Source organism: Alligator mississippiensis, chromosome 5, assembly GCF_030867095.1.
Source record: "Alligator mississippiensis isolate rAllMis1 chromosome 5, rAllMis1, whole genome shotgun sequence".
Taxonomy (NCBI): Eukaryota; Metazoa; Chordata; order Crocodylia; family Alligatoridae; genus Alligator; species Alligator mississippiensis.
Genome location: NC_081828.1, coordinates 30,853,950 through 30,876,931, shown reverse-complemented (window position 1 = coordinate 30,876,931; position 22,982 = coordinate 30,853,950). Strand labels below are relative to the sequence as shown.

At 42.2% G+C, this 22,982-nt stretch overlaps 1 protein-coding gene across 1 annotated transcript in view; it reads right to left on the bottom strand.

Moving 5' to 3' along the window:
- Positions 1 to 22,690, bottom strand: part of PKN2 (protein kinase N2) — a 98,293-nt gene extending 75,603 nt beyond the window's left edge. Inside the window, exon 1 of the mRNA XM_006276367.4 lies at positions 22,345 to 22,690. Within this exon, the coding sequence (XP_006276429.1) occupies positions 22,345 to 22,392 (48 nt within the window). The 5' untranslated portion in view covers positions 22,393 to 22,690. The remainder of the gene's footprint in view (positions 1 to 22,344) is intronic.
- Between the last annotated feature and the right edge of the window lie 292 nt (positions 22,691 to 22,982).

Below are 22,982 nucleotides of genomic sequence, written 5' to 3'. Positions count from 1 at the left end.
ATTAAAACCTACTGATGAGCTGACTGACCAACAGCATGTACACAGACTGCATGCACAGGTTCATAGTTGTTAGGGTCATAAAGGGACCTCAGTAGGTCTGAGTCCAGTCCGCTGCCCTGGGCAGGAAAGAGCGCTGGGGTCAGGTAGGTGCTTATCCAGCCTCCTTTTAAAGACCCGCAAGGTAGGAGAGAGCACCACCTCCCTCAGAAGCCCATTCCAGATTTTGGCAACACGTACTATGAAGAAGTTCTTTCTAATGTCCAACCTAAATCTGCTCTGTCAATTTGTGGCCACTGTTCCTAGTTACTCCAGGGGGTGCCCTAGTAAATATCACACCGCCTATTCCCTGCTGCATTTACAGGCAGCCACAAGATTACCTCTCAGCATCTATTGTGTCGCATTAATTTCACATGTAAACTCCAGAGCAGCTCAACCTGGAGTCAGCTGCTCCCAGATGCAGTGTCTACATGTGCACCCAGGACCACAGCACTTAGCCTGGGGCCGCTCCACCATGGCTCAGGCAGCAGGTTTGGGGAGTCATCCCCAAGTGGCAGCATAGGAACTGAATGGGCCACAGGAGTGCCAAGTGTGGAGCTGTGTGGCCAGCAGCCACCATACTTTAGCACTGTGTGACAAAATGTGCATGTAGAAAATGTTTGGGGCTGGCTAGGGCATGAATTACTCTGCCATAAGATAGAACTGTTGGGAACAGCATTGCCTTATGGCAGGGATAATTAATTCACTATGCTCCAATTCTGGCACATGTGTAGACATTGTGGACTGTCAACTCCACAGTAAAGCACACAGTGGGTGCATCTACATGGGATACAGTTTACAATAATTGAAATTAGGCATCAGAATCGGGACTGACATTTTACCCACCTACAGTTCATTAGATTAGTCGGTCATGTATCTATAATAATGGAACACAGGCTTAAGTCAGTAACCTCAAAAGTTATGGGTAGCCATGGTTAATCTTACATACTTTAGCCAAACCAAATGAAAGTGATCCCAGGATTTGATAACTAAGTTACTGGGGGAGGGGAGGAGAAAAGACTATAACCTGGAAGCTTCTCCCTGTCTCTTCATCTCACGTTAAAAATAAATAAATAAATAAATCACTTGGAGTTTTAAATTTAAAATGAAAAAAAAAAAGTCTTCAGCTTAGTGATTCCCTACTTTGTATGTCTATTTTTGTTTCTATTCAAGTATTTTAGAAATTTACTTCTGGCACTTCTTACTTGCAGCATGAACAACTGACGCATTAGTATATTTTAACTTTAAGTTATTTTTAGCCAAGTACAAAAATCAGTGGAAGAGTCAAGGATCTACATTCCACTCTAATTAAGCCATCATGTTTAGAAGCCAGCTATTTTGAGCATTATAAAAGTGGCAATACCTATCACTGACAGTGCCAATGCAGCCTGTAACCTCATAAAAACAGATAAGTGACAACATAGACAAGTCCAGTGAAAGAACTAGACTTTTTGCTTTCTAGAACAGCAACACTACTTTCACCATAGCTTGACAAATATTCCAGACACCTAGAGAGCCAGGCAAATGTGGTCCTCAGACTAGTTCAGTGAACAGTGTTTTTATGTACATGTCATTATAGAGAAGGGAGGTATGCTTGGATTTACACCAACATATTATTCCAGTACTCATTTGGCTTATTGGCCGTCTTCCACAGTAGCTTTGTTTAGGTGTTTTGAACTATCACTGGAGAAGGAAAAATTAACCTCTTCCCATCAGTTTAAAGTGGCAAAGCTACTGTTGTCTTCATTTCCATTGCTTCTCCCACTACCTTCAAAACAGATTATGGAAGATATTACTTTTAATCAACAGAAGTGAAAAGCATCCTATCCAAAATTGTTTTTGGAGATAAGAATCATGGTACTGAGATGCCCATGTGAAAACCACATAACTATTTTCCAATTCTGCTCTACTAGAAGCAGTACTTCCATAGAACATATCTCCTTCTAGTTGAGATTTTCCAGAGCTCCACTCATCTATATCCTTATAGTGCAGCAGAACCCATATCATTTGTATCTGGGTGGCTCTCAACCCAATTAGTTCAGTGAGCTGCTGAATTAAAGATGAGCTGATCAGCTGTTTGCCACAGCTTCCATTTCACAGCATGCCACTTCTCTGATCAGCTGGAGCTCAGCAGAAGCCTCATATAGTTGTTTGCTGCAGCTATATTATATTTACATACACATGGATATATAGCTACTTCATTGACCATAGAATACAAATCTGTCCTGACCTAGAGAAGAGCATAAAAGGAAGGGAGGACAAATTTCCTGAAGCTAACAGAAATTAAACAGCAGTGAACTTGTCTTTGAAAAGAACAGCACATATGAATTTACTCTCAAGTAAAACTAGACTGAAAAGTTCTTCCTAGCTTTTCAGACTCTGCAGGAACAGAGGCAATAACTAATCAAAGAAAGGGCCTTTGGAGTTAAAAACCATATGAAGGAATGGATTACAGAATCTGTAACAGTAGATTCAACCTTTAATATTCAAATCTGCTTGAGCTTCTTTTTTAAAACCCCAATGACATTTTATTTTTCCTTTTTTAAAAAAGGAGGAAAAATCCCTCCCTATCTTGTCCTGGCCTTGAGTTAAACTTCTAAAGCAGGGGTGCTCAATCCTGGACCTGCAGTTCCATGCCATCCAGCTCACAAGGATCCTTAGGGATCAAAAAATTTGGCAGTGGGGGAGTGGTAGCACTAACTGTTGTTCCTCTGCTGCCATATTACTGGGCCTGTAGGGAGCCCCCTAATCTGCATATAGAGGTTGCCCAGGGCCCAATTCACAGACAGGTAACTAGAGGCTGTGTAGAGATCCTGATCCTGTAGCTTGGATCCCCAGGAGGCAGCATGGGGCCCAATTCTGCCCATGTACTGTCCCTGAGCCACTCATCTGGCCCACACCAGCAAAGGTTGCAACTACTCTTCCCATATTTTCTAGAAAGAGAGAAATCCACATCCTTCCTAACGAGTAGGAACCACTGAAACAATTTTAATTTTTCCTGTAACTGTGGCTCACAGAACATAAAAGTCACAGTAGATGTAGCCAATTCTGTATTATGCTGTATATACATCTCTGCAACAGAGAAATATTTAAATATGCAGGAGGGTATAGAACTTAACGAAATCCAAATTTATGTAAACAATGGAAACCTACATAGAAACATTTGACAAGAGGCAAATATTTCCGTCTCTTCAATAGAGTGCAACACGTGCAAAAACGAACATTCTGTATGAAGAAAATAGCTAAACTACATAATTTAGAACGCATGCGAGGAACAAGCTAGTTAGAGTTTAGTTCAAGTAAACACATTTTTGTTTTCAAAATAATATATGCTCAAAACAGAGTAAATTAATTCAAGCTATGGTAACAGCAACCTAAGGGTAGACAGACAAAAGCCAAAAAATTCCAACCATTTCTGAAATAAATCAAAACTTTAAATGTAGATGTCTATACCAAAGGCAGGAGCACAAGGGAAGAGTCAGTGAAACTTGAACCAACAGCCACTGCTTGTTCTGAGGGGTTTGCCCTTATGCAAGATCTGCTGGTTCTTCTAGTTTGAGACCAAAACAGAATTAAAGAAATTTATTCCCCCACGTGTTGCAGCTGCTGTTCTGACTATAATCACCAAGATACCGCTTATCGAGGGAACACGTCAAAGAAAAATTTATTATTAGTGCTGGCTGCTACCCCAAAAAGTAGGTCATGTTATTAAATACCACCCAATAGTAGCACGTCCTCCTTCCTCCTGCACTGAACCAACTGTTAAAAGATGAAAAAGCTAAGAGAACTATTTTAAAATCAAGGTTTGAAAAATTTACTTACTCAAATTTCCTGTATGCAATATGAATCCTGTACAGGTAAAATGTCAACAGAATGCAAATCCCAGTTGTTCTCACATCTTGAACAAATGTTACAAAAAGTTGAAATCCTTCTTCCATCCTCCTGCAACTCCCAGGTTGAGCCCTCAAGCTCCAAGGTTTATTTTAAGAGTTATGGCAATAAAAACAGGCACAAAAACAGTTCTATAGAAATACATTATGTCAGATGTGGCCAATCTGTGGCATGTGTGCCATAAGTGGTATGAGCAGCCCTTGTGTGTACACCACATGGCAATTCAGGGAGGAAACAAGCAGCATAGTGACCAATAGGGCAGGAAGGAGAAAGCAGCGAGCAGCAGATTGAGCGGGGAGCAAAGGACAGGAAAAAGCAAAGCGTACTGGAAAGGGGAAGGGAATCAGAGTAGGTGCAGGAAAAAAATCTTTATAATATACATTAGATATATATTATTACTGTAACAAATATATACTAATACTGGCTCAACTTCATATTTCCTGAGTGCTTTAATATCTTTAGTTCTTAAATCAAGTTAAGAATGTTTCAACTGAGTTTGATTAGCTCGAACTACATCTGAGGTAGCAGAAAACTCCAAAAAGTAGCAAAAACCAACACTGCTAGGTTGATATGCAAAGCAGATCCCTGAATGCTTTACATTTTCCTTACAGGAACTATTTTAAAAACACCTTAAAATGAGAGGCCATTTTTCAATTTGGCTTGTTTCAATCCAATTTTCGAATAGGCAAGAAACAAAAATTCAAGCAGCCCTCCCTATTAGAAATACATAGAAAATATAATTTCACCTTGGAGGAGGAACTGCTCTTGTCTCCCCTTCACCACTCCACACATCCCCTCCCCCAACCAGCCACTACATATCTCTTCAATATCTACACAAGACCAGTGGCTATGTTTCAAGAACATCAAGAACTTTTATAATGGATTATTTTAACTTTATTAGTGCAATCACTGCCATCAAGTATCATTTCTTGAATGAAGAACAGCTGATGCTGGTTAGGAAAGGAAATCATTTAAAGAACTAGCAGAAATACTGCTTTATCATTGCCAACACCCTCCAAATGAAGGCACAGAGCCTCCCAACATGGAAAAAAAGCCTCGACTCCTCACTGAATTCAAGGTCTTATTCCCAGTTTTCAAAGTACTTGCAGATTAAGCCACATCCATGTTAAAAAAAAAACAAAACACCAAACAAAAATTTTAAACTGGTCTTGACGTTATTTAGTCTGGGACAAAGCAGGTTGAAGACTGGATACTCTTTCAAGCAGTTACAGAATGAACTTTCAGAAGAGATTAGGCAAACCCCATTTCTAAATATCTTTATGAAATGTTTCGCAACAGTCCTTTTTTGAAAAAGAGCTCTCCGGTAAAACAAGTGCATTATGCTCCAATCCCAGAGAGAAGCTGTAGTCATCACAAAACCTTTAACAAGTTACAGGGACAACATTAGGTGCCACAACTATATATTTATTTATAAATGTCTGGAATGAAGTGGAGCCTCTCTATTTTAGGATTCATAACCCTCTAAATAAAAATGACCATTAGTTCAAATGTAATTCCTTGACTTTTATTTCATACTCACACTACCCATATTTATTCTGTAGTATTGGTTAGGTCAGAATTTACACACTGACAATTTATTTCCCCAACCAACAATCTGTGATAAACCCAAATTTTGTCCTCGCCCAACCTCAAATTACCAAGTAGTCCCTTATTCTGTTTCAGCATAGCTCAAAACACTACATCTTTTTTTTTTTTTTTCCCCTTCAGGAAAAGGAATCTGCATACTAGGGTTGTTTAAATTAATAGAGTTTTTAAAAACAAATAAATACTGTTCTTAAAGATGTATTATTGAAAATCCAGAAGTTTCACGAGTTGGAAGTAATTAGACATTTTAAAAAAAGTTACGATTCTGGAACTAAAAATCACCAACCTCATGCTTATTTATAAGCAATAAACAAACTGAAATATTGAAGAAAACATGTTTCCATTAAAGGAGATTGCTGAGTCCTAAATGGGCAGCAGTTCAAGAATGCTGCACTAGTAGCCAGGCATGTACGATCTACAGCACTTATTTTTCTGGTGCTGCCACTAACTTTCAGCATTTCACAAACCATTACCAATTTAGATATACAGCAATTCCACACTAAGAATGCCAAATAATAATATAGGTGTACAGACAGCTTGACTTAAACATGCCTTGCCTTCTTTCCTTGTTCCCAATACTTAGTTATCTGTAACCTTTGTCTAGAATCTATAATACACTGCACTCTTCTCTCCCATCCATATACTGAAAGGGTGGCTGTCAGGGTCAATTACATTTTAGTATTTTTGGCAGTACAATGATGAATCTCTTCTCCATAGGAAGAATACACGAGCAACCTCCACTTTTCCTTGTAAGGTTACATTTTAAGATCACCAAGATGACATGGCATGACAAGATCAGTAACTGGCCAATCTATAGAGAAACCTTTCATTGAAAAAGTAGTAAATCTATCTAGGCTTCAATATAAGTATAGATATTGATGCAATTCAAGAAATTCCACATCTAGTGGAAAGGCCAATGAGTTTTAAATATAGCACTAGTAAAATCCACAGCTCTTGGTTAAACAGATTTCCGTTTTTCTTCCAAGGTTTCAAAGATTTTTTTTAATACAATATTATCAAGAGCCAGAGATAAAATCTCTTAGGCTTGCACACACAATTTATAACGCAGTATGAGACAGCACCTTAAGATCAAGTCTAAATATTCACTCTTTCTGAGAAAGGAAAGGAAGACAGCCTCTGCACTAGCCTAGAGAGATGAGGCTAACACAGCATCTTTTCCTAATAAGAGAACCAGGACATGAGGGTTGTTGAAAAAAAATCAACTAACAGAAATAAAAAGATGAAGAAACTCTTCCTGAGGACCTACTACTGAAAAATACCAAAAGTTCCACATTTGGAAGTGATTAGATGAACTAATGGATAGTCATAAGTCTAAACTAAAATAATGCCAGAACAGACTGCGCATCACATGTAAGAAAATACGATGACTGGTACTGTACTCAGCATGCCCTGGGAGCTCCAATCAGTACAATGCACATGCTGCCACCACTGACAAATACTCTGTAATTGCAGATATTAAACTCCTAATTCTTTGTGGGTTCTCTTTTCTTTTTTGCTACAGAACTATTTAAAAAACATGTTTTAGTAATTGATAAGTTTGATGATAAAAAATGTATACACACTGAACTACAATGCCACTCATTAGTTTAAAGCATATCTTTTCTTTTGGGCCTAACTGCCCAATAGCATAAATAAAGATGAAATAATTAAAGTGCCCAGGTCCTGAATCTTTTCCCTGAAGTGGGGCAACAGTATGTTCTCCAACTCTAAAAAGCTGAGGCTGTTTTCATTGTGCCATACTACCTACTTTAATAAGGCTGCTTCAGATGTTAAAACTAACAAAAAATGGGTTAGACTGGGTACTTTAGTGGGGCTTTTTTGGTGCTCCCCCCCCCCCAATAGCTGATTGAATCAGCTTCAGGTAAAAGCACCACTGAAGTGCCCAATCTATATAGACACTGAGGAGCTGGGCTGAACTAATGTGCCACTTTTTTCCAGTAAAGCGCATTTTGTTTTGGCTTTTAACGCCTGCAAGCGGCTTAAGTGCCCACATTAGGTCAGTGCTCTTTCCACTATATGACAAAATTCAAAGCCTAAAACCCTTCATCAGCAGTGGTATTTTCAAGGGGCATGAGGCAGTGCTGTATGTTTGAAAGGCAATTTAAATAGACTGTGAAAACTAGGAAATACAGGGTTAATGAAACATCCTCCAATAACTCTGTTCCCATCCCTGGTAACAGGCAATGGAACAAAACCAAGTTTGACTTCTACCTGGCACAGTCTTCCATTTTCATCTCGTGTCTAACAATTCAACACCTTTGTCTTCAGACACTTGGGCTCTTGCTGTGTTTAAGGAAGATCTGTTAAAGGGAGAAGACTGCCTGGCCAAACAGAAGGATGCAAAACTGGATTTAGAAAGAATTACAATCACACTAAGGAGCTCTTGCCTTTTTTCCTGAGGTGAGGTATGTAGGGGGTCTGGTTAGATGAGCCTAATGGTTCTGTCTGGCTCCAAAATCCAGAATAAGTGTATAAAGTTTTAAAACCATCCACACAGTGGCCACACTGGTAGTACACCTATCACAGTCATTGCATCTTCATATCTACTACTTATAACAGGAAGAAATGGGAATATTACAAGGCCTCACCCTATTCCCATACCTCACTGCATATTCTCAGTGCCCACAAGAATTCCACATCCGAATTCACGGGTTGCTCTGCATCTTGCACCCTCTGTAATCCACTACTGCAACAGCAAGTACTAGTAATCACAAGACTCAGTCACTGCTAACCAAAAGCAATATCCCAGAGATGAATGAGTATTAACATTTGGCAAGTCTTTCGTGGTTTGTCTGAAATAGGCAAGTGGATGATTATAGGTTTGGCATAGCCAGTTCATGTTTGCTAAGCCTGACTTCTTTCTAGCCCAAATAACATTTTATATTAATCTTCTTTATACTGTTCTTCTTTACCCTCCATACTTCACGAGCCCAGTGGCAGCAGTCTAATGATCTCTAATCACAGGATCTCATTATGCAAGGGTTCTAAGATGGCAAATTTAGAATTGCACATGGAAATTACATTAACTTTGTACCTCCTGATTTTTACAGTTTTAAGTATAGCTTCCATTGTGTTCTGGAAGGGCATGGAAATCCTCACTCTGCATTGAGTTTTGACAGTAAACTACCCCTTTGGGTTTTGAGGAAATAGCAAGAGAAAGGACCAATGATTCAGGGAACATATAGGATTGACACAAGAAAAGAATGACTCATCTTCACAACTATGGAGCCACACAGTGGGAAGTATTAACCTCATTTTACACACAGAAGACTAAAATTTTTCCCCAGAGCAAGTCTGAGGCAGAGTAAGCATTCAAATCCAGCCCAGGTAGATCCTATAACCACCCTCCCTGTCCTCCACTCTCTCATTCTGCTCTGCTTTCCTTTTCCTTAGTCATGAGGGGGAGGATGGGGAATGAAAATATTGTGGATTAGGGATGTGAAAGGTTAAACAATTAATCATTTAACTGTGATAACCAGTTAGTTTACTGGTTATTGTTTAACGTGGGGCAGGGTGCAGTCCTGCAGGGAAGGGAAGCTGGTGCCCCAGCAGGAGGAAGGCAGTAAAGCAGGTGGGAGGGAGGGAGAAGAGTGACTAGTACCCATATCCTATGAGGGTAAAGAGCAAGAGACCAGGTGGCCCAATGACTCATCAATTAAGCAGTAAGCTGCTTGTTCACAGGTGACTTCACATGGGCTGTACTGTCTGGCAAGACTTGCCACTGCATTTCTTGCCCCCCCCACTCCCTCCAAAGGGTCCAGGGAGCAGCTCCCAACAGCACCAGTGTCCAAGCTACTGTGCTACTGGTAACCGTTTAACCAATACAATTAGAGGTTAAATGGAAGCAGAAAAAAAGGGACTGAGGGTGGAGCTTCAGAGCCCTCAAACAGAGAGCACCTAGCCTAAGAGGAACAAGTACTCTGCACATCTACCTGGAGCAAAAAAAGAGGCCCCTAAATGGCCTTTAACTCAAAGAGGGGTTGTACATATGCAAAGTAAATCTCAAAGATCCATCAAGGGCAAGATCTGAGGACAATACCCAATATGTGGGTATTGCTTGGCATTTTCAGGAAATTCCCTTAAGCTACTCCAGTGACTGATGCCAGACATGTGGCTACACACACTTGGCACAGAGCAGCAGTCTCTACAGGCAGTGATTTGCATGTGTGCAGAAGACAGGTGCCAGTTTACAGAGCTAAATTTAACCAGTAATTTTAACTACTTCTTGCCCAATATGGTACTGGATAACATATACTAGTTGAGATCAAAGCCAAATCAGGTACTACTTTGGCAAAGTAGAGCAGTTCAGTACAATAGTTTTAAATCAGCATGGACCAAAACATGGACATGGAGAAGCTTTATTACTAAGTGTTTTTTTCCTTGGGAAATACCTTCATCAAATGATTCCAAGTATGCATCACTAAACTTACCTTGGACTAGATAATGTACAGTAATCTCCAAGGCAATTTAAGTATACATTTGACTGCTTTCAGGAACTCAGATCCTGACCACAAATCTCACAACTCAACTTTAAAAGTTAAGATATTTGAATAAAAGACCACATCATCTTTGTATTTCCTGGTAAGTTACAGAACTTTATTTATATACGTTTTTAAAGAACTTCACATACTGCTCAATTTTCTGATTCTAATTAATTTCAGTTATTTTTTAAATATCTTCCCATATACCTGTGCAAGATGCATTAGTTAAAGCCAGCATAACAATTGTGAGCTTTTATTTTATAGTTACAGGTATAAAATATTTTTAAATGTGTAAAGTTGAGTATATTGTACTTAATAATATACTGTTAAAGGAAATGAAACAAATTAAGGGACATTTTAATTATCCCAAAGCCAAGCACAAAACTAGAGAAATTCTAAGTTAAAACTTTACCAAATTGCACATTTAGAAGATTCAAGCAGCTATTCTCATGTCACATTACACAAAACCCTATGAATCAAGATTTAATATGTATTTATAGCCCCCAATTTGATTTGAATTATTTTTACTGCAAGTTTTCATTTTTAATCCATATGCCATTATAAGGACATGTAAATAACCATACCCGTGTCCAAGTACAGCTCTACTGCCTAAGAAGTGATGACAAAGACTCAGAAACTTGCACTACTGCTATCAAAGTAATTGTTTGAAAGAGTTACCGTTACATAAAACTCCTTTGGATAGCTTAGGCCTAAACAAAATGCAGTTGTCTCATTCGATTCTCAGAAGTATCTACCTTATAATTTAGTTATATCTTAAAATGAAAGACTGCCTGCAAATTTGATAGCTCTCCATTATCTTTCCAACTCAGTCAAGTAACTGTCATAACTTATATCCAGCACACATTTCCTTCCGTAATGTAACAAGCAAGCAGTCAGCAGGTACAGTAAAATCTTTGTTATCCGGCATCCATGGAGAATGGGGGGTGCTGGATAACAAAATATGCTGATTAACTGAGAGGCCCGAACAGGCGTCTCTGCCTGTTCAGGCTGCCACATCGCCACCCTCTGGCCAGCACTTTCGGTTTCGCTTTTAAACTTATTAACCGGCATGCCGGTTTATAAGAGTTTGCCAACTTACAAGTTGCGTTATCCGGTACCTTACATATTGCATATGCACTCCAAATGTTCACATACATGCAGCTGCTCTTTATTTCTATAAAGGTAATAAGCAGATTATGACTTTTTATTAGTACTATTCCTTTGAATATCAACCCTTATACAAACAAATCTAAACAGGTATATCAGCACTCACACTTCAGAAGCTGGAACAGTATTCTCTGGGCTCAATGCCCAACACACTAATTCAGCAACCTATTACTGGTGTGTAATTGATTTATAATCCAAGTCGAGTTGCAATTTCCAATCTGGAGCAGTTGCAAATAGCCCTGTAATGCTAAATGGGTAGATCCTAGGTCACCTCCATGATCTGCATGGATCCTGGATCTCACCGATAATTTGTGATTCTCTCTCCCATAAACCCCCAAATCCATAGTTAAAAGTTTCATTTTAATCCCTCACCCCCCAGTCCTGCTGCTGCCCCTCACTCTCCACCCACAGCTCCTGCTTCCAGCCCTGTCAGAGGGAGCTCCCAGCTGCCAAGACTATGGGGCCAGGGACCCGGGTCCACAGCCCCCTATTGCAACAGCTGTTGCAGCAGAGCAGAGCCCAACTACCCCCCACTTCCTGCCCGCTGCAGGCTCTAGCTGGAGGGCAGGGGAGTGCTGTGGCACACACTCCTGATAAGCAGAGAGATCTGCATTCCCCACATCTGTGCACAGGGCAGGGCCTGAAGCAGGCAGTGTGCAGCCCCCACCCGTTACACAGATCGGGGGGGGGGAAAACATGTTGGTCCCCCTGCTCCCCAGAAGCGCACACAGCAGTGGGGAGCTGGCCTTGCCCCCCCCCCCACGGGCTAATTCCCTGCCCTGCCAGGGACCTGCAGCTGAGCATTGTGGCCCCAAGTCCCAAGTGCCAGGCACTGCCCAGCTCGGCAGCATCCCCAGCCCTGTTCAACTTCTTTCCTCCCTCCCTCCCTTTAGGGGCCTCAATCCCACCCTTCCCCAGTTTACCAGCAGGAGCTGCTCTCCAGGCTGCTTGGTGCCATGTGCATCTAAATGCACGTGATACCCCCTGCCTGACTGCCCTCCTCCCACAGGCTGTAACTCTGCCAGCCTACAAGGAGCTCATTGCAAAACCTGTGGGGTTTCCTCTGGTAAAATGAGAAATTCACATTTGCCTCCAGTAAAAAGGTAAAGTCTGCAGTTTACTCCCTTTTTCCATGGGAAACAGGAGTCCTGGATCCCTAATGATCTGTCCTGAAACTGCAGCATATTAAGTGTATATCTATGACAGTGTAGACTATTTTTTCTACACTCTTACAATTCTAAACCTTTCAGCTGTCATCTTTTTCATGCAACCCCAAATAACATTGGTAGAAAGTTGAAGAAACATACCCTTTCTATCTTAATGAGAAAGCCACTATTATTGTAAAATGAAAAATTAGATTAAGCTAGTAATTTAAAATCCACTATCCTTGTCAGAACTTTACTAGCAAGCAAAAATATCTACAGTTGCAACACTAATTAGCTGCAACAATTTTTTTTTAATTTTTTTTTTTTTAGTTGGAAAAAAAATAAATAAAATAATCACACTCCTCATCACAAGATCCAGGATATAGATATTACACTTTTGTGGTTCCAGCCACCAGATCAGACTTAAGCTTATTTGGGTAAGTGTTATTATAAATACTCTCGTCTGGAAAGCACTAAAGCAAAGTCAAACTTCTGAAAACCATGACGTGGAATCAAAAGTGATAGATACAGCTAGTTCAGCCACACCTACTCTACAAACTCAAATTGCAGAATATTTTCTAGGTCTCATTTCCCATGTCCTCCTCTATACCTCCCTCCATTACTGTAAGCATAAAGCTGTTCATCTTTGTGTTTAAAACTTTTCAAAGCCTATCCCCTGTCATTTCTCACCGAATATCAAAGGATTGATTCCCACCTTTACTCAGTGCCAGCCTTTATTAATAGATTTGATACATATTCAAACAAGCAAGCAAGAATGCACACACTTAAGTGCTTTCTCCCATTTCCTTTCCCTTCTCCTCCCCCACCCACAGTTCAGCCACAACTTCCCCATTATAAATCAGCATAAAAAGGTGTTGGGGAGAAAAGAGGTTGGGAGCATGAAACAAGCTGCATCAGTACATAAAGAAAAAAAAGACAAGATAGAGTAGAGCAGTTTTACTACCGCGCTTAGATTATACTAATAAGTAAAATTTCAGGGGTAAAACAGTCCACAGAAACATTTCAAAATTCTTAGTAAAATTTAAAAGGCACAAGACAATTGGCTTATAACAAAAGATATGAGTGTGGAATTCTATTAGCTTTTTAGAATGTACTTTTCTCCTTTTCGATCAGCATCAAAGAAGACAGCATTTAGTAAACATACACCACAAGGAAAAGCTGGTAACTCAGCTCTAATCATATAGCGAACACTCACTGTCCACTACACTAACAGCTGGGGAAATTATAGGGTAAGCTTAGGGTGACCACATGTCCTAGATTGGCTGGGACAGTCCCAGAATTCAGAGGCTGGTCCTGCCTGGCCCTGCTCCCTGGCACAAGTCCCACCCCCATCCCAGGTTTCCTTCAAATTATTATAGTCACCCTAGGTAAAGGGGGGATACTATAAAAAGCAGTACAACATGGTTTCCTGGTATATATACACTGTCTGCTTGAAGATGACCCCCAGATTTTCCAATTTTGCCCATGGGAACACTTTTCAATATAAAGACAATTTGATTGTCTAATCCACACTGGCAAAACGAACTGTAATTACTCGGAGTGCACTGATAAAGATTTTCTTGGCTGATACTGAGAGCCGATTAACCAGACATATCAGTCGATACTGATCTGATAACCGATTTACAGTAATGCAGTCAGGCAGTGTGAAGAGCAGCTCCCTGCAGGTAAGCCTGTGGAGAGGAAGGGACGTGGGGGAGTGGGTAGATCGAGGCCACCCACAGAGAGGGAGAGAGTGGGGTAGGGGCAGGGGGCACTGCCCAGCCAGGGCGTTACATGGGACAAGTGACCAGGGCAGGAAACAGGACAAAGCCGCAGGCAGCTTGTCCAAGGGATCGGTGTTCTGGTGCTTAAAAAATAGCGGCAAAGGCACTTGAACTAAAGCTCATCAAATGAGCTTTACTTCAAGCACCACCACTACAATTTTTAAGCACAGGGATGCTTTTAAGGGGAACAGAGCTGAGCAGGGTGGGGGTGGATGCAGGCTGCCCGCTGTGGGCACAGGGCTCTCCGCTCTGTTGCCTTTGCCCCAGGAGCCCCATGCCAGCTGTGCATCCCCTGCCCACACAGCAGCAGGGGGCACAACATGCTACCCCGGCTACTACCGGGTGGGCAGGGGGCACATGACTGGTGCGGGGCTCCCAAGCAAAAGGCAGCAGAGTGGAGAGCCCCATGCGAGCAGCCTGCATCTGCCCTGTGCACAAATCTAGGAGGGCCCCACAATTCCTCTCCTGAGGGGTACACACGACAGGGAGCTGCCTTCCCCCCCTATACCCCTGAATGAGCTGCCCATGGCTCTGTGTCCCGAAAACTATCGGCTCCCTGCAGGTAAATGTAAATTTCCCTCTTACTGGCGCCGATCCGATATGCAACCGATATATTGGTGCACCTCTAATAATTAATTACACTCAGTCGAGACAAAGAGTTTATTAAGCACTACTACAATATACTGATCAAAAATGAGTTGAGCAGTTTTAGGCATCAAACATCATTTGAACCTGTGCAAAGTTGTTATTTCTGCAAGATGTTCACTTTATAGAATAGTAAGGTTGGAAAGGACAGAGTCCTACCCTCTGTTCAAGGCAGGACCTCTCATCTAAACCATCCCAATCAAGTGCCTGTCTAACCTGATCCTAAAACTCCAACGATAGAGATTCTACAATCTCTCTGGGTCATCTATTCCAGCATTTAACCACTATCCAAGTGAGGAAGTTCTTCCTAAATTTTCCTTTCTGTAAATTAACACCCTTGCTCCTAGTCCTGTCCCCTGTGGTCACAAAGAACAGTTTATCCCCATCCTCCATATAACCATCCTTCAAGTGTTTGAAGACTTAACTAAGCAGGGTCTTCTTTTCTCTTCTCCAGATCAAGTAATTCCAGTTCTCTCAGCCTTTCCTCATAAACTGTGTTTCCCAGGCCTTTAAAAATTGTTGTTATTTTCCACTAAACCCTTTTCAATCTGTCCACATCTTCCTTGAAGAGATGGGTCCAAACTGGACACTAACACAGGTGCAGCCTTAACTACAGAGTGGGAAAATAGTTTCCCTTGATTTCAAAGTGGTGCTTCAATTTATATAGCCCAGTATGCCATTGGCCTCTTTTGCAACAAGAGCATACCAGTGGCTCATACGCAGCTTATGGTCCAATGCGACCCACAGGTCCTCTTCCGCAGTACTGCAGCCTAGCCAGTCACTCCCTCAGTGTTTTTATGCATGTGCTTGTCCCATTCAAAATGCAGGACTTTGCACTTGTCCTTACTGAATTTCATGCAATGACTTCAGACCATTTCTTCAGTTTAATCAAGGTCATTTGGAATCCTCATCCTAGCCTCAAGAGTGTCTGCAACATCATGCAATTTGCCAAGTGTGCCCTCAAGCCCACCCTCCAAATCCATTAATGAAACATTAAACAACATGGACGCAGGACAGACTCCGAAAGAATTCCATTCAACGTGCCTTCTCAGCTAGGCATCAAGCTGTAGGGCTAGTGAAAAACCTAAACCTGAAAAGGTAATGGTACAGGGAAAAAAGGTATATGCAAATACCATCAAATACAAAGTAAACACAACAATATTTTTCTCTACCTTTGAGCTATTGTGAAGTTCAGTAAATAAACTATTGTGCAAATTAAGTTGGTAATCACTTTTAAACATATTGCCAACATACTGTAAACATTTTAAATGACTTATGAAAGTTTCTCTTGTGAATTTACTCTGGGGAGATCACTAACAATACAGCAAATTATCTGACTGGCAGAATTGACCATGGCTAAATGAAAGTTCAAATTAAAAATTCCTACAAACACAAAGAGGGATTTTTCCTGGTATTGTGACTGACTCCACAGGTAATACTGCAGATAGAGACCTTCCCCCCCTCCCCACCCCAAACAGCTGTGTTATCTGGGTAAATATTATATGCCTGTTCACATTTAAAATAACTGAGTTTGATAGCCAAATTTGAAGCTAATGGGTTTACTTGCCCTGTAATATTTGCAGGATCAAGTCCCTGATCTTTGTCACTCAGTTTACTGCACAACCACCAATAACATACTTTGGTCTTTTCAGTTTCATAGGTTTCATTGACGTTAGGGCTGGAAGGGACATCACAAGATCACTGGGTTCAGCCCCCTGCCCAAAGGGCAGGAAGTCAGCTGGGGTGAGATGACCCCAGTAAGGTGAGCATCCAGGGGTTTCTTATGTTTCCAGAGTAGGTGCTTGCACCGCTTTTTTTTTTTTGGGGGGGGGGGGGGGGGGGGGGGGGGAAGAAAGGAAGCGTCTATTCCGGACTCTGGAGATTTGGATGAAGATGACGTTTTTCCTTATGTCCAATCTAAAATGATCTTCCAGCAGTTTATGACCGTTGCAACTTGTCTTCTGCCGGGGTATTCTCCCCGTTCCTCACGCACACCCCTTATACGCTTACTAGCAAACTGCCCATCAATGACGAGGGAGGGAGGTGGGCACAGGGAGGGGCAGCATGGCAGTTCCCTTGCTCCCTCTGTCCGTAAGGCTCTGGGCCCTTGCAGGCAATTGGTGCATGCCCTCTCAGCAGCACATGCGCAGTTGGCTCAGAGCATGACAGACAGACACTTTTATTATATTAGGGGGGGCTTGGTGGCAGCCTAGTCTGAGCCTTCTCTTCTCCAACCTGAAGGGTCTCATGCCTCTCAGCCTCTCCTCATAAGGCCTGCTCTCTTGACTGCTAATTAACTGGTCAACTAAGAGTTTGGAGCAACTTTTGAATAAATAAGAAATGCAATCATTAGAACAAGTTCTTCTATACTACTGGAAAAAGGCTTTGAAGGACAAATATAAAGCCTGCTCCACTGTCTATGGAACATTTACCATGGCAGTAACTCGGATGCATTTAAATAAACTCCTTTTGGGCAGAATAAAGTTATTCAAGTGCATAAGTATTTCCATTATCCAAGCCTATATCAACTTCTTGGTAAGTAGGCTTCTATTAAGCTTCACAAATCATTCAAAACACTAAACACTTGTACATACTGTCATATTTAAAGATTACAAAATAGATCACTATTGGCAAAACATTATTTTGAATAACTTCCTCTCTGAAGAGAAAGAGGGATGCATTTGGGCATGGCTTATGATGCAGGAAAAAAAAAATATTACACTCTGCTTTGAGATACAAATGCCATTTCCAAAAAACAAGAGAAAGCAATATGTAGTTCATTTATAGAATGTTGTGAAAGCTGGTTTTACATAGGCTTTTGGCAATTCCATACTCTTCATGCATGACCCTAACATATGGGGCACAGCTTATTTTACTTATACCTCTTCTACCTAGCCACCAGTACTACAAGCTTTCCTAACTCCTCCTCACCCTCACTCCCACCCGCTTCATCCTACAGAGGTTCCTTAATTGCAAGGGCAGAAAGGAACAATTTCTAGAACTAAAGAGGTTGGCTTTTTCCTATGAACTTTCAGTCATTGCCTTATTGGATGCTAGTGTCAATAAAAAGTATCAAATTGAGCTAATTATGAAGGAATTAGACTACCCCCCCCCAACTAATTTAATATAATTCCATTTGATATTTTAGTACTGTACTTTTACATTTCTTACTCTGGATCAATTTGAATAATTGATTTAGAGGGAAATTTTTATTCCATTAACTATTTATTTTATTCACCAAGTTCTCCAATTTTTCCCTGTATATTACCAAGGATAGGCACAACAAACCAAGCAACCAACTGATAAATCTTTCCTTCATTACATATATAAAAATCAAACCAAATATTTTTAGATTTTAGTAGTTTCTTTAAGAAAAAAGTAAAAATGCACAGGCATAACTCTTGTTATAAAAGAAACATCTATACATGAAAATACAGTTTCTCTTACTTGAGAAGCCTTATAATACAAAGTCAAGTCCATTTTGAAACAAGTAAATTGTCATAATTACCATTTCCTAGTATAGTTTGCCTCTAATTGCATTTATCTGTTTGTCAAAACTGGAGTATTCATTACAAAATTCAAGCAGATTCTTAGAACAGTGGCTCCCAAAATACTGGGGCAAATGGGAGCCACTGCCAATGTCATCAGACTGAAAGGAGGAAGTGAATTTGAGCAGGTGGTGCAGTCAGCAGACCAGAGTACAAATGCACACAATTTATCTAGGTGATCTTTACTATACTGGTAGCCCAATATCAGGAAATGTAAGAATAGAACTTATCTATGGGAACATTCTTCAGCATAGCTTTGTAATGATGTTGCTGACAAAACAAGATTCAAGGAGTGCAAGTTTTACTACTTGAATTTCCAAGTCATCAGTTTTCTGTTTTCACATGCTTCAGTTCCCTACTTCTCATCTCAGTCCAGCCCTAATAACAAAATTCAGTTCTACTGCAAATATAATACAAGCAGAAGGAAGGTCAGTGTGGCACCTTAGGCTGCTTACAGATGTAGCAGAACCCCCCCCCCCCACAAAAGAGCACTTTAAACTCAGCAAGCCCTTGCACTGAGCATAGCACATGCCCAGAAGTGCAGCATGTTAGTCTGACCCTGCTCACCCAACAGCTGTATAGAATGCATGCTTCTGTGGGGATTTTTGGCAATTTAATCTAAGAGCCGATTGAATTAGCTTCACATAAAAGCGCCAAAAAACTCTGCTGCAGCACCTATTTGATACAGAGGCTGGGGAGCTGGGTCAAACTAACGTGCTTCCTCTTCCAGTAAAGCGCTGTTTTGTTTTTTCCAAGTCAGTCACTGAGGCTGATGACAAACTCATTTAGAGGCATAAAGTTTCATAGGCAACAGCCCACTTCATCAGATGTTATGAAGGGACAGTAACAGAGCTGGCCAACCTGCAGCATGAGTGCCAAAAATGACCCAGGCAGCCCCTCCACAGGGCATATGACAAGTGTGGGAGGGGACAGGTAGCACAGCAACAGACAGGGAGCATAAGGCAGGAAGTGGAAAGCAGAGCAGGAGGTCAGGCATTTGAGGAGGTGGATCAGTGGGGTACTAGGGGAGGGTGCTGGGCTAATTTGTGGCATACTTGACAAGAAGATCCCCCCAATGGGCTAAAATACACTTAGTCTTTCAGGAAGAACAAAAAGCTGTTAAACAGTGGTCTTTAAAATGAAAATACAATGAAGACTGAATGAGGCGCTAACAGCAGCCATTATATGGAACTGTTGCTTTTCACAACAGGACTTAAGGATGTTTGTCCTCAAATTCTTAGATTTTTTGTGGATTTACTCTCCTCTCTCTGTGCACAATTTTACTTCTGTTCTGCATAGAAAGACCCACACAAACAAAAAAAGAAGTCTGACAATACAAGGCAAACAATGTAACTGACTGGACAGAATCCTGACAAGTATGAAGGAAAAGCAATTGTTTCTCTCAATCTCCTTTAGTTACAGTAATTTGTAGATGACCATATAAATCAAACTGTTAGTGCAACCATGTATCTTCTTGTTAACTACAATTCTGTACCTTACATTGGTAAAGATCCTGGAAAGAAAGAAACCCCCCCCCCCCACAAAGTTGTATAAAAGCATTATACGTAACTTATGATATTATGATGTGAGATGATAAAGATGTATATTAGATGCAAGTAGTAAACTTGAATTCAAATAAATAAACTTCCTGGCAGAGAAGCAGGATACAAGAAATCCTGGTTTAAGTGAATAATAAAAATAGAAAATTCAATACAGGCAGTCCTTGATGTTTTGAGTTGCAATGTTTATAGATTGACACCCTGTTTCAACTTTCTGACATCAGTTTTGATTTTACAAGGCTTGATCCAATGACACACTAGCGAACAAGTTTGCTGCATCACCCATCTCCCTAGAGAACATCTGTCCAAACTTCCTTGGACACTTTCATTATGAAAGCAGACAAGACTCCAGAAAAAAACCGAGAAGGACTCCAGCCAAGAATCCTTCTAAAAGTCCAGCAAAGTCACCTCAAAGAAGTCCTTCTAAATCAATATGATTGCTATTTACAATATAAACACATTAATGGAGCTATATTACTCATCTATAATTGATTGAGTACAAAATTCTGGGTTATTTTTGGTGAAAATAAGATATCAGGCCTTGGTTCAGGAACTAATCCCCCATTTATAACATTGTTTTCTATGGAAAATTGGCTCCGAGTTGCAACATTTTGATTAGAGAGAGAGTTTTCAGGAACCAATTGTGTCGTAAGTTCAAGGACCGCCTGTATTCCAATTCCTATTCAATATCACTTCAGAATGGTAAAGTTGCCTCATCTCGTAAAAAATTCTTAAGTAATCTTGATTCTTTTCTGCAGAGTTGAGAGAACAGTAAATTTAGCTAGAAATACCAGTGATATTAGTTTTCTTAAGTTTTCCTGTAAGCAACAATTGTCACTATTCCTACATATAGTGCTCTCCAAAAAGAAGAGATACTGCAGACAATATTTGTTCTACCCTGGATCTTTTCCGAAGTAAAGATCACTATTCACTAACTTTGAAGCAGAACAGGAATCTTTCATTGTGACGTCTTCTAATAAACATCTTCACTATATCTAAGTAAATTCAATCCCACCTCCATTCATTTCACTTAAAAAAAAAAAATATATGTACCATTGTTGTAATCATCTCTAAATTATAATGGATGTCATGTGTGTTTCAAAATGTGTCCCTTTTAACCACCATTTATTTATTTCTACTCAGTACTACATCATGTACCCTACACTTACAGAGATCTAGCATTAGGTCCCTTCCCCATTACTACATAAAGTGATACACATAAAAAACCCCAACAAAATCCTGTGTAACATCTAATTTTGGATATATTTATGATGCCTTAAAAGAAGAGTTGTTTGGGATGGAAGGATAAGAGAGTTTACCAGAATACATGTCTTATCTCATGGTACAGTACTGTGACTAAGTATACAGCAAGTTTTCCATTCAACTTCTTTTCCTCTGTAATCTTGTAACACTTGTTGCAGGAAAAAGGTAATGCTTGTACTATTCCCTAACTCCAGCCACTGCAACTGCTTTGTATCCCTTTTTTTTTTTTTTTTTTTTTTTAACTGAACTTGCACAGGAGATTAGAAAGGACAAGTTAAAAATGCTACAATTTACAAAGAAGGGCTGGAATGTGTTACACTCATGACAGGCCAGGAAGCATGACAGCAAAAGTTTGGGGGAAGGGGGGAGGTAAAAGAGAGGGGTTTAGTAATAAGAGCGTTGGTCCAGTAAAAAAAGATCATCCAGAGAGCCCCTGCCTCTCCTACAAATGAAGAATAAAAGGCGAGAGCACGTCAAATGTAAAGACCTACAGTTCCAGACAACCATTTCCCCCTCTGTGGCACAACAACTCCCAGATCTACATTAAAGATACATTTAATACATACACACATGATATGTGGATAACATGCATGTATACCTGTGTGCGTGCACGTGTGAAGAATATTTTTAATATAGACCTGGGTGTTGTTGAAAGCCAGGTGTGAGCTTCATGCCACTGAATCAGGGCATGACCCGGCCAGGTGTCACCATGATGTGTGTACACTCACACTCAGGCGGCGGGTCAGGGGCATGAAGCACACCCGGCTCCCCAGCAGGAAGCCTGGAAGGATGGGTCGGCCGGGCCGGGCCCGGGCGGGGGCCATTGACAGAGGCAACGCGTTCAGGCGCAGTAAGTTTCCCCCGGAGGAGCCGAGCAGCGCCTGTAAACAGCAAGGGACGTGGCCCCGTAGCAGAGGCCAGGCCCGGCCCCGCGGGCTCCCCCCATCCGCCGGAGCAAGACAAAGGTGGGAAAGGCCCATTCGCTTCGCCTGGGAACAACTTGGCCGGGGTTCGCCGGCCGGGCCGGGCCAGCCTCGCTCCCCCGAGCAGCGGCGGACAAAGAGGAACGGCGGCCACCGGGGAGCGGAGCGGAGCAGCGCAGCGCTCGGTGCCGCTGGCAACCTCTGGCTCCGCGCCCGGGAGAGGAGGGAGCCGAGCCGGACCGGGCCGCGAGGCGAGGCGAGGGCGCCCCCGCGTACCTGGAGGTCGGTGAGGAGGATCTCCCGCTCGGCCGCGTTGGACGCCATTGCGCTCGGGCTCGCGCTCCGCACCTGGACGCCGCCACCGGGCGGGGAGCGGGGGCGGGTCAGGCCTGGGCCGGCGCTACGGGCTGCGCATCGGGGGCGGGGGCAGCGCGGGGCTCAGCCCGGGCGGCGAGCAGTGGGGAGGGGCCGCGGCCCCCCACTCATCGGCTCGGCTCGGCCCAGCCCGGCCGCTGCGCTCCCCGCCCGCCACTGCCCCCTCCCTCGCTGCGTCCTCGGGTGCCGCCGCTGCTGGTGGTGCTGCTGGGGCCGCCGCGGCTGTCGCACCATTTGGCTGTCACCCTGTCGCAAACGCGCCGCTGCTTTGCGGCTCCTGCGGCACGTGATGCTTGGGGGAGCAGGTTCCCTGAGGGCGCCTACCAACCGCGCCGGGAGCCCCGCCCCTTGCAGCTTCGGCGTTGGCGGCAGCTGTCCCGTCCCCTCCCCTCAGAGAGTCCCCGTTGGGTGCCCGGTGCTGCGCTCCGGGAGGCCGCGAGCGGGGCTCGGCCTTTCACGGTCCTCTGCCGCGGGAGGCTGCCGTTGCCGTGGTCTTGGCGCCTGAGACGGGGCCGCCGCAGTGACAAAGTGCAGGAGGA